Here is an 11,793-nt window from a genome sequence, read left to right on the forward strand (position 1 = left end):
TTGCCGAAGCCCCCGCATCTTCTTCCTCATAGTAATCAGATCCTGAGACATCTGATTTATCCGACTCTGCGGATGAATCGTCGTCCGACTCTAAAACGTATGAGTCTGGTTTGGCTCTCTTAGCTAAACCGTGCCTTTTTGTTGACTCTCTGAGGCTCAGAGGTTGAAAGGGATCTGTAGGATGCGTGGGGTGGCAGTCCGTGGAAGGATCTGCTCGCCGCATATTATTAGCTTCCCCTGCCGGGGAGTCATAAACCGTCACCACATTCTTCCTTTTATAAGAAGATTTTCCTTTCTTTGTGGTCGGTTCTGTGCCGAGGGGTACGGGCACAGAGGAATGAGTGGATTGGGGTGGTCCGGAAGCGGCAGTTATTGCCAGTGCTGCTTGAACCGATTGATTAATGATGTCCTGTAATTGGGTTGAACTAAGGAGATGAGTTGGTTCTAGAACCAGGTCCTGTTCTAATGGGGAGGGGGAACCTTCCTCAGTCATGTTAGAGAGGGACAGCTGCGGTTGTGTAAAAAATTTATATAAATATAGAGCGATGGCTCTGTAGTATTTAGGGGTTCTAATAGGAAGTTTGAGAACTGTGGGCACAGGGGTGGGAATAAAATTCCCAGGACAAAATAATGGCAGCGATTTGCGGACTAGAACTATACCAGGCTCTCCCTCCGGTCACCAGCGCCGACTGGCATGCGACGGGAGGAGAGCCTGTGATCGATTGCGCTCTGGGGGCGAAGTCTCGCGAGACTACGGCTCCCAGGCGTCCATTGGTCGAAAAGATCGAGGGGGACCCGCCTCCCGAGTCCAGCACAGAAGTGATAGGACGGCGGGGGCGGCTCTGTGGAGATAGAGTGAGGCGGTGGATCCGCCTCCTTGGCGACGCACGCTCGTTTTACAGGGGGGAGAGGAAAGTGAACATGCCCAAGATGGCGCGCCGCATGGGAGAAGCAGGTAGAGAGAGAGAGGGTGCGTATGGCCGCTGGTGACCGCTGACGATCGCGGTCCCAGCGGAACAGGAGTAGTATGGTACAGTACAGAAAGGAGTTAGACAGGTGAGAGAAAGAACGGTAAAAGAGGTTACACACGGAATTATGTGGTGAATGAAGCCTTGGGTGGCAGGCAAGGTTATCTGTAAACCGTACTATGAAAGATATATATATATAATGACAAATAACATATTCTCAATATCAATATCAATATATCAAATCATTTGGTGATACTTAACTTGCTCCGCCGTGAGCAGAAAGAAAGAGGGAGATCTTAGATGAGAGCAGTCCATTTATAGAGACTAGTATGGGAGTGGTTTAGGCCATGGGACTGCTGGGAGGTGTGGTTCTACCAGTTTTTTCTTTTTTACATACGTTAGATGTTTTTACACTTCTGCTGTGAGCATTAATAAAGAAGGATTAATGCATAAGATATGAGCCTCCTGTCTGAGGTATAATTGTACTTGATGATTTAATAATCCTAACAAATTCGGATATCATAGCAATCCAGGTTGATGGGTGCAAAGGGTTAAAGAGTTTTCCCAGACTGCTTTGGTACACCAAGTATAAATAAAGAGATGTGCAGGCCTAAAAAGGATGATCTGTATGAGCCAAGTACACTATTGCACCAAATAATGGTCCTGCCAACCTTGGTGTTTTAGATGTCCCTGCCCACCTTGGGGTATTGCCACTCCTATTATATTGTTTCTTTAATTAATTAAATTACAAATCTAAATTACAATCCAGCACATTATATTGGTGCAATGTAAAAAGAATTTTAAATGAAAAAATAGTGGCGCCAATGTCACAATATTAAAGTGAAAACAAATACTAAAACAATTTCTATAGCACCATGTCATAGTGAAAATGGCTATATAAATTGACATAAAATGCAATTAAATTAACATAAAAAAATGACTGAAAAGAGATTTCAATTAAAGTCCATAAAAGTGATAAACTTCAATGGCCAGATTCTCAGTGGAGATACGATGGCGTATCTCCAGATACGCCGTCGTATCTCTGAGTTGCGCCGTCGTATCTATGCGCCTGATTCATAGAATCAGTTACGCATAGATTTCCCTTAGATCCGACAGGCGTAAGTCTCTTACGCCGTCGGATCGTAACTGCATATTTACGCTGGCCACTAGGGGCGTGTACGCTGATTTAAGTGTCAAAATATGTAAATCAGCTAGATACGCAAATTCACGACCGTACGCCCGGCCGACGCAGTACATTTACGTCGTTTATGTTGGGCTTTTCCTGGCATGTTAAGTATGGCCGTCTTTCCCGTCATATGTGCCCTAGAGGAGCTCTTGAAATAATTTTCCCAGTCTCGGGGGAACCCCCTGCTAAAAAGAGTTCATCGGAAATCAGCAGGAAGAATGCCCCCCCTCCCCTAGATAGACAAAAAGATCATAGGTTTCATGCTGCTGATGAAGCCTATGAAACTATGCAGGCACCATTAGATGGGAGGTCAATCAACCACAGCTCCTCTGGGATCATGGGGCATTGCTGCATTTCAGTCCCATGCTCCCATTGAATAAATATATCTACGGCCCTGCTGGAGACTAGTCCTATCCTCTGCCTTTTTTTTGGAGCACAGCGTCCAGAGTTTAGTTCCTCTTTAATGCTGTACATGTTCTATTTTACAGGATGTGACCTGATTCCAGTACATGAATCTGGGTGTGGACAATGTATACATTTGGTGGGAATGCTCAAGTACAATTTAAATGCACAGGTTGCAGCATCTTATATATAATGACTGTAGTTCAGAAATGATACTGTTGACAGAGTGTTCTCAATGGGAACTGTTCTAAATTAACAATGAGGTTCTTTATTCATTGATATTATATATTTTTTTCAGCTTTTAGATATTGTACCTATACATTCATAGGTATGTGAATAAAAATTATGTATATGATAGTAAATAATATACTTTAAATAGTTGTAAAGCCCATAAATAACTAAGACACAGTTTTATTTTAGCGGGTTGTTGTATCAGCCACACAAACACTACTATTTGCTGCTTACTTGGATGAAGTAAAAATAAAGGTGGGGCATGAAGTCATAAAGTCAATTAAAAGAGAAGGTTAATCAGGATACGAGCAGATAAGGGTTTAGTGGCCTAAAGTGTATCTAAAGACAACATATTTATTTGATTTTATTTTGAATAGAATACAGATGGTTATAATTAAACCCATTGGTTTTTGTGAGAAGCAAAATTATAACCCAGCTCCACTGCCAATATGGTGATCTGTGAACTGTGGACCGGTGCTCTAGCCTGGACGTTTAGGCCCCAAAATGCAATGCTTGAGTCAGAAAAGGGCTGGCGACTCGGATGCTCATGAATAAAAGTCCTTTATTTAGTTACATGGGTACACGGGTACAGGCTATGCTGACGCGTTTTGGCTAAGAAGCCTTCATCAATCATTGGTTTTTATTTGTCATCTGTTCCCCACTGGGAAAATTTCTCTTCATTTCCTATCCCATAGCCAAAACAGGAAGTGAAAGGAAACCTCTTCAAAGTGAGGGAGTCCTGGTATGTCACGAGGGTTGCCAGAACTAGTGTTCTGATGTCAATCCAAAATTTGGGTTTTTCTTTTACTTTCACTTTCGATGGTAACTGAATACCATCTTTAATTGGAATGCTGGTTTATGAACATGTGCCCAATGCATTGGAACTCGGCTGACTAAACCAACTTTCTACATGCACAGAGATTGCCTGAGATGGAAAGGGGAAAATGGTTCTTCTACTCTGCTAGAAATGTGCAGGACTAGAAAGCAGGGGCTGCTGATGCTTAAAATCTTTGGGGGGGCGCAAACAAACGAAAAAAAAACAAACACTAATTGCAGCCTCACTGTGCCCATCAAACGCAGCCACTGTGCCCATCAAACGCAGCCACTGTGCCATAAAATTGTCGCCACTGTGCCATAAAATTGTCGCCACTGTGCCATGAATAAAGTGACAAGTGCTTCCGCGCTAATATAGATCCTTAAAGTTCAATAACCTCAACAAAATATATACAGTGCAGCAAAATCTAGCAGTGTTTACCAAACACAAAAACTGAAATCAAAATGGTGAGAGTGATTCTGCGCAACGTATCTCACATTGCTGTGACACACAAATATAAACACAATAGAAAAGTGAGTACACAATGAATTGTAAAAACATAAATAAATATTGCACTGAGTAGTCCGTGTATTCAACCGATATAAGAGAGCTAATCACACTCAAATAATAGTGCAAACCAAAATCCAAACTAAGAACCAAACAAATGGTTAATTGAGTGATGTGGAAGAAAACAAAAACGAGTCCTTCAGTGAAAGATCAAATACAAATCAAAATAAAAATAGAATAAGAGCTGCCAGATGATCTGATCAATAATGCTGAATCAAGTGTTTAGATATGTGACTAGCAGATGATAGATCGTATCCTTCACTAGGCTCACAAGCCTCTTACCTCCAGGTAGATATAGATGAGCATCGAATCTCTCACACAGTGGCAATCCTCTATGGGTAATCCCTGTCCTTTCACCCCTTGAGCTGGCACCACGTCTTTTCCATAAATCCGTATAATACTCCGCCCAAATAGATAAAAAGGAGAGAGGGAACAAAAAAGGAGCCTCCGATAGTGAAGTACAGTAAACCAGGTTGTAATTTATTCAAGGAAAAACCTGTGCTTACATTTAAAAAGTTACAAACGTGCAGCAATTTTAAAATGAGCGGCGTTCACAGCGCCGGCTTACGTCACTCCAGGTGTACGCCAATCCCTACGCGTTACGACACGGGGTCACGTGTCTTCATCTGGGGCATCTGATTGGCGGACATTCTATTGTTTATGTATCCGAGAAAACGGAAATAGTATCGCCGCCATTTTATTGAAGTCCAAATGCTATGTATATTGTGACTATCTTAGTAGAACACACTGCATTGGAATGGCATATCTCCGCCTGAAGATATCATTAAACGATACATATCTCCATGGCAACTAGATGATATAGAGTCGCTAGACTTCAAAATTGAATCATATATACCGCTACATGTCGGACAAATATGCATATAAAATTACAAGTTAAAAATATATTAAAAATGTATATCTCCGCAGCCTGAGGGGGAAAAGGGAATAGTCATCCCCATCACGGAAGCATAAATAATGGGGATAAATCCTCTCAAACACTTAGGGCTCTTTCACACGTCCGTTCCGTTCGTCCGTTTTTTGGACGTCCGTTAACGGACCTCAATGCTTCCCTATGGGCTAGCGTCCGTTAGCGGATGAGCATCCGCTAACGTCCGTTAGCATCCGTCTGCGTTAAGGTCCGTTTTTTTGGACGGAAGAAAACCCTATTTTTCTTCCGTCCAAAAAACTGACCGGACGAAAAACGGACGTTAACGGATGATCCGTTTATCATCCGTTCCGCTAACGTCCGTTTTTCACCAAAATATGTAAAAAATACAAATTCACCAAACTTTAATATGTATGCAATATGCATACATAACAATAACCTTTCACCCAGGTAGTGTTTTTATTCCCAAGTCACATGTTCCCAGCACATGCTGCCCAGTTCCTGGACATTAGAGCAATTCCCTGTGTGTGATTGTCCTCCTTAAATTAATAAAATGGCAAAGGATGTTAGCCAAGAAGAGCTAATACACCTGGTACAGGATCGCCCTGCAATATGGGATAAGAGGTGTGGAGACTATAGCAACCGATATGTCTCTAACAACAAATGGGAGGAAGTCTTTCAGGCGGTGACACCGAACTGGCAGACACTAAAAAAAAATGAAAAATTTGAACGTGGTAAGTAGTTTGTGGGTTATGGGGGGGTGGGTTGTTATCTTGTAGTCCATCCATATGTCAACATCCATATCCACCGGCCACGTCACCTGCCACAAGTTGTGAATTGGCCACGCCACCTGCCACAAGTTGTGAATTGGCCACTGGCCACGCCACCTGCCACGTCACCTGCCACAAGTTGAGAATTGGCCACTGGCCACGCCACCTGCCACGTCACCTGCCACAAGTTGTGAATTGGCCACTGGCCAACTGCCACGCCACCTGCCACGCCACCTGCCACAAGTTGAGAATTGGCCACTGGCCACGCCACCTGCCACGTCACCTGCCACAAGTTGTGAATTGGCCACTGGCCAACTGCCACGCCACCTGCCACAAGTTGTGAATTGGCCACTGGCCACGCCACCTGCCACGCCACCTGCCACAAGTTGAGAATTGGCCACTGGCCACGCCACCTGCCACGTCACCTGCCACAAGTTGAGAATTGGCCACTGGCCACGCCACCTGCCACGTCACCTGCCACAAGTTGTGAATTGGCCACTGGCCAACTGCCACGCCACCTGCCACGCCACCTGCCACAAGTTGAGAATTGGCCACTGAACACGCCACCTGCCACGTCACCTGCCACAAGTTGTGAATTGGCCACTGGCCACGCCACCTGCCACGTCACCTGCCACAAGTTGTGAATTGGCCACTGGCCAACTGCCACGCCACCTGCCACAAGTTGTGAATTGGCCACTGGCCACGCCACCTGCCACAAGTTGTGAATTGGCCACTGGCCACCTGCCACGTCACCTGCCACAAGTTGTGAATTGGCCACTGGCCACGCCACCTGCCACGCCACCTGCCACGCCACCTATGGGTGTATTTTATTTTCTGTTTCTTCATAGGAGAGAGTATCGTCACCCGCTGGCGCTCATTGAGAGACCGTTATAGGAGAGATTTGAAGGAGGAGACAATGTCCCGCAGTGGAGCTGGAGCCTCCAAGTACAAAAAGGGTGCATTTTTTGAAATGCTGGATTTCCTGCGTAACGTGATGAGCCTAAGAAGGTACCTAGCCACTTTATAACATTATTTGACCAAGTAAACTACAAATAATAAACTTGATCCACACATATAAATATCTGAATTAACAGAAATGCATAATGACCTAGTATGCATATCATAGTAGCTCATTATTAATGAATTGATTCCCTGAGATGAAAGTCCCCGTATAGGTCTTCTTTCCCCTCTTACTTTGCTGCCATCACTCCTTGAGTGTCTGGTAGGTATTGGGGGTCATTTACTAATGGCAAATTAACTTTGCACTGCAAGAGCACTTGTAAGTACCGTCACTGTAGATCTAAGTGGAAGATCTGAAATGAGGGGAAGCACTGTTGATTTTATCATCCAATCACGTGGACGTTAAAATACTCTTTTTTACTTTCCTTGCATGTCCCTCTCAGATCTACAGCGACTGGACTTCCAAATGCTCTGATAGTGCACTGGTAGTGCAAAGTGGATTTCCCTTTAGTAAATAACCCCGACTGTGTTTCAGGGGGTGTTGATAGGTAACAGTCAGACAACTTTGTCTATTTTTTTTATGCAAATATGTTCAAACTAAGTATTCCAAAAGTGGTATGTAGGGTTGACCACAGCAGTATACACACACATGGATCTATGTATTGTTGAAACAAGTCTGAATTGACCTTTAACCCATCTACCAACCAATATTTTACAGTACAGCCACTAACATCAGTGAAACGGAGGAGGAAACAGATACTGAATTTTCGCAGCCAGATCCCATGGGAGAAACTGGAGTGACAGAAAGTGAGGCAGCTGAAGATGCCACTAGAGCTGCAAGACCGATTCCACCAACCACAAGTGTGCCTGTAAGTATCGAACATAAAATGCCTACTTTTTTAAATATTGTCAAAAGATAATGTGCTAATAGATATGTGTTCCACCCCTCAGATTCGTTCAGTTGGTTCAACTGTGAGAAAGCGTCCACAAAAAAACAAATTAGATAACGCCATGCTGAGCTTCATGGAGGAGATGAAAGCAAGAAGACCTGACTCCAACGATCCTTTTTTGGACCCTAACAACGAGGACGCTTTATTCCTAAGAAGCCAGTACCACCTGCTACAAAAAATGAATCCGGATCGAAAACTTGATATGCGCCTGGCAATTGGCCAGTATATCGGTACTTGTCTGAAGGCTTCTATGTCAGGAGACCCTGTGCCCCAAGTTATCTCCCCTTCCCAACGCCAATTCTACCCCGATCACCCACCACCAGCTCCCTACACTCACCGATTCCAACCCAGCCCTATACCCCATCATTACCGTGCCCCTGCCTCCACTGCCCAAAATTTTCCAGTCCCACCCCAGGCACCCAACTATGATCCCTCTCCTTCCCAGGGGACTTCACGATCTGATTCCTCCCTTTTCCCCACCCCTTATTATCAAGATCTATAATTTTATTTTTTTTGGAAATTTTTGATACGATACTTTAATAAATTGATTTTTGCCCCTTTTTGTGATGTGTATTTCATTTTTTTTTTATCTTTTACTATAAGTTACAATCTACATGTTGCGTTCATAAAGTTCAAAGAAAAATAGTAGACTGCATGAAAATGATTTTTTTTTGGTATTTTATGTGAAAAGAAACAAACTGATATATCATAGGGACATAATGACAATTGAAGCATGAAAGCATACACTTGTAGAAATCTTAAATGTAGAAATTAACTGGCGTTTTCACTATGACAAGAAAGACCATGCAAATTAACTAAAAGGGGCGAAACATGTTACTAGAAAGGTGCAAATGATAAAGTTCCTCATGACTGTTTTTACACATATTGATACTGCCACGGAACCTCTCCTTCTGGGGACATAAAAAAATTAGTAAAATTGTCACGCATGGTAATGGCTGAATTGTTGGGTCGCAGTCCGGAAAAGCGCACAGATGGTAGGTCTACCTCGTCCTCTTCCTCAACTGAAATCCCTTCCTTCTCGCGGATGACATTGTGGAGGACACAGCAGGCTTGGATTGCCAGTTGGGCATTCTCCACGCTAAGTTGTATAGCGCTATGAAATATGCGCCATTTGCCGCTCAAAATGCCAAAGGTGCATTCAATAAGGCGCCTTGCACGACTCAAGCGGTAGTTGAAAATTTTCTTTGGGGTCGTTAAATTCTGCCTGGCATAAGGCCTTAAAAGATGATGAGAAAGTCCAAATGCCTCATCAGCAACTAGAACATGTGGCAAATCTGGTCCTACAGTTGATGGTAGTGGTTGATCTGCTGGGAAATTAAAGTGTCCCTCCAGTATTCTTCTCCCCATTACTGATGATGAAAATATTCTTGCGTCGGCATTCGATCCATAGGCTCCTATATCAACGGCTATAAATTTGTAGTTACTGTCGCAAATTGCCATTAGCACTAGTGAAAAATATTTTTTATAATTGAAAAATTGCGAGCCAGATCCTGGTGGCATCTGGATTCTGACATGTTTCCCATCCAGAGCTCCAACACAATTGGGGAATTGAGTTTTTTTCCAAAAGCCAGTCGCAATTTCCTGCCACATGGTAGCATCAGGAACCGGCATTGCAGAAGAACGAAGCTCCTCCCATATTGCTTCGCAGGTCTCATGCACTATCACTGATATGGTCGATATTCCCAATAAAAAAAAATGGCTTAGTGACGTATAAGACACTCCAGATGCAAGAAACCTAGGAAGAGTAGAAGAGTAGAAGAAATTACGAAAGGAATCCAACATTACACTGGACATAATCAAGCTAAATGGCTGGCTGGCTGGCTTACCTGAGGGTAATGAGAAGTCGCTCCTCTGGAGGCACAGCAAGTCGCATGTCTGTGTTTGTACGGTATAGTCTGGGATGTAACTTTTCAAGCAAATAATCAAACGTTGGGATCGTCATTCTAGTGAAATTAAAAAATTTAGGAGGGTAACGTCGCAAATCTGCATATTGCAGCGCAAAGAAACCCTCACTTGGCCTTTTGAGGAGCATGGGATGTGCCCAGTACCTGCGTCCCCTAGCAGACATCTTCCTGGTCAAGCTTTTTTTTCTCCACACATAGTACATCATGACAAATGATGTCACATTCTGATAATAATTCCCCAAATCCATCGTAATCAGCAGTAAAGTACAGTGAAATACAGCAATGGATCAGGAACAAAACAGCCGGCTGTTAACATACAGGAAGAGGAAAGCACAATGCACACTGGGGGAAACAAAGAATCATGGGAAAATTCTTGAAAAGATGATTAATAAAGTTCTAAAACCAAAAAAATAAAAAAAACGGATCAAAAAACGGATCGAAAAAACGGATGAAAAACGGACCAAAAACGGACGTCAACGGACGGAAAACGGAACGGAAACGGATGTAAACGGATGGAAAACGGACGAAAAAATGATGAAAAAACGGATCAACTGAAGGGAAAAAAAATAATGTAAAAACTGAACGGACGTGTGAAAGAGCCCTAATACTGCGGGGAACAAAATAAATTGTATATATACAGGTTCACCAAAAATTAATAAATAAATGGTGATAGCAATCATATTGAAGACAAACCTATAAATTGTTAAAATAGGACAAATACTAAGCGTGATAAAACGCAGTATTTAAATTAATATATAAAAATATATAAAATAATAAGATAATTTAATACAATCCAGATGGTAAATATCTATATATAAAATATATGTAAAAATATATATAAGTAAATATAAAAAGGGGGGTGGTCGCACACCTGGTTTGTCGCATCACATACCCACAGTCTATATATATATAAAGGTATTCCTTTTTACAGGTATTCCTATTGATCATCATGTAAAAGCTACTCTCCCTCAAATGGTGAGATAGCAAACATACACAGAACGACTGAAATAAATCGATCAAAAGTTACTGAGGAAACAGTTGAGATCAAATTCAACGTTCATACCACCCGGGACAAGTGTACGCATAGTATGAATCCATTTAGATTCCTTTTGGCTAATTGTACGAATCTTGTGACTCCCTCTCCATGAGGGATTGTATTTTTCTACCCCCCAAAATTGTAATTGGGTGGGGTCACAGTTATGTACTTGATCAAAGTGCCTTGACACACTGTGTTTCGGAAAGCCTTTTATTATGTTCTCCACATGTTCGCTGACCCGAACCTTCAGGGCCCTCTTTGTTCTGCCGACATATTGGAGGTTACAGCTACATTGTAGCACATATACAACCCCCTCAGTGTGACATCCAATAAAGTCTTTAATCACATGGGTTTCACCTGTGTTTGTTGCTACAAACTCGGTACGTTTCTTTTGGAACCTCTGTGATTTCCGACATGCATTACAGTTCTTGCACGGATAAAAACCTTTTCCTGAAAAGAAGGTATATCCTGGTTTTGGTGGTGGTTCAACTACTGTTTTCACAATCAGGTTTCTCAAAGTTGGTGCTCTCTTGTACACTATCCTCGGTTTTTCTGGAAGTAGTTGCCCTAGATCCTTATCTCCCTTCAAGATGTGCCAATGTCTCCCAATCAATTTGGCCACATCTTTATATTGGGAGTTATAGTCTAGAATAAGAACCGGTGCACTTTGTTGTTGATGTGTTTTCGGTTTGTCTTGCAGCATCAAATTCCTATCTAGCTTTCTGACAGTATCTATTTGATCTTTCACCCATGGTCCATCATAGCCTTTTTCTTTAAACCTCATGCCAATCATGTCTGCTTGCAATGTGTAATCACTCTCTTTCGTACAGTTCCTTCTAATTCTAATAAGTTGCCCCTTCGGGATATTAAACAACCAAGGTTTAAAATGGCAACTGTCCATCGAAAGGTAACTGTTTGTATCAACATTTTTAAAATGTGTTTTGGTGACTACTTTGTCTTTTTCTATACTTATGTTTAGGTCTAGGAAGTCTATAGACTTCTCATCAATTTTTCACACTAGGGAGATATTCTTGTCATTATTATTGAGTGTCTCCAGGAAGTTCTCCAAACCTTCTCTGCTCCCGTTCCACAGGATGA

At 42.5% G+C, this 11,793-nt stretch overlaps 2 protein-coding genes across 2 annotated transcripts; one reads left to right on the forward strand and one right to left on the reverse strand.

Annotated features, from left to right (window-relative positions):
• The first annotated feature begins 6,627 nt into the window (after positions 1–6,627).
• Positions 6,628–8,296, forward strand: LOC120933495. Its single transcript, XM_040346735.1, has 3 exons — positions 6,628–6,832; positions 7,503–7,653; positions 7,736–8,296. Exons 1-3 carry the CDS (start codon positions 6,741–6,743, stop codon positions 8,234–8,236), a joined length of 744 nt encoding a protein of 247 aa, XP_040202669.1. The 5' UTR covers positions 6,628–6,740; the 3' UTR covers positions 8,237–8,296.
• A 313-nt stretch (positions 8,297–8,609) lies between these two features.
• Positions 8,610–10,121, reverse strand: LOC120933504 (protein ALP1-like). The gene is made up of 2 exons (XM_040346747.1): positions 9,582–10,121; positions 8,610–9,490 (listed from the first exon to the last, which is right to left on the reverse strand). The coding sequence occupies exons 1-2, from the start codon at positions 9,905–9,907 to the stop codon at positions 8,611–8,613; spliced, it is 1,206 nt and encodes a 401-aa protein (XP_040202681.1). The 5' UTR covers positions 9,908–10,121; the 3' UTR covers position 8,610.
• Between the last annotated feature and the right edge of the window lie 1,672 nt (positions 10,122–11,793).

This window comes from Rana temporaria, chromosome 1 (genome assembly GCF_905171775.1).
Source record: "Rana temporaria chromosome 1, aRanTem1.1, whole genome shotgun sequence".
Classification (NCBI taxonomy): Eukaryota; Metazoa; Chordata; class Amphibia; order Anura; family Ranidae; genus Rana; species Rana temporaria.

What these genes read in the sequence shown, in the direction of transcription:
- LOC120933495 (XM_040346735.1), top strand. Translation starts at nt 6,741, where the DNA reads ATGTCCCGCAGTGGAGCTGGAGCCTCCAAGTACAAAAAGGGTGCATTT. An exon ending in AACGTGATGAGCCTAAGAAG is followed by an intron (nt 6,833 to 7,502) that starts GTACCTAGCCAC and finishes AATATTTTACAG; the next exon opens with TACAGCCACTAACATCAGTG. An exon ending in CACCAACCACAAGTGTGCCT is followed by an intron (nt 7,654 to 7,735) that starts GTAAGTATCGAA and finishes TCCACCCCTCAG; the next exon opens with ATTCGTTCAGTTGGTTCAAC.
- LOC120933504 (XM_040346747.1), bottom strand. Translation starts at nt 9,907, where the DNA reads ATGGATTTGGGGAATTATTATCAGAATGTGACATCATTTGTCATGATG. An exon ending in CGACTTCTCATTACCCTCAG is followed by an intron (nt 9,491 to 9,581) that starts GTAAGCCAGCCA and finishes TACTCTTCCTAG; the next exon opens with GTTTCTTGCATCTGGAGTGT.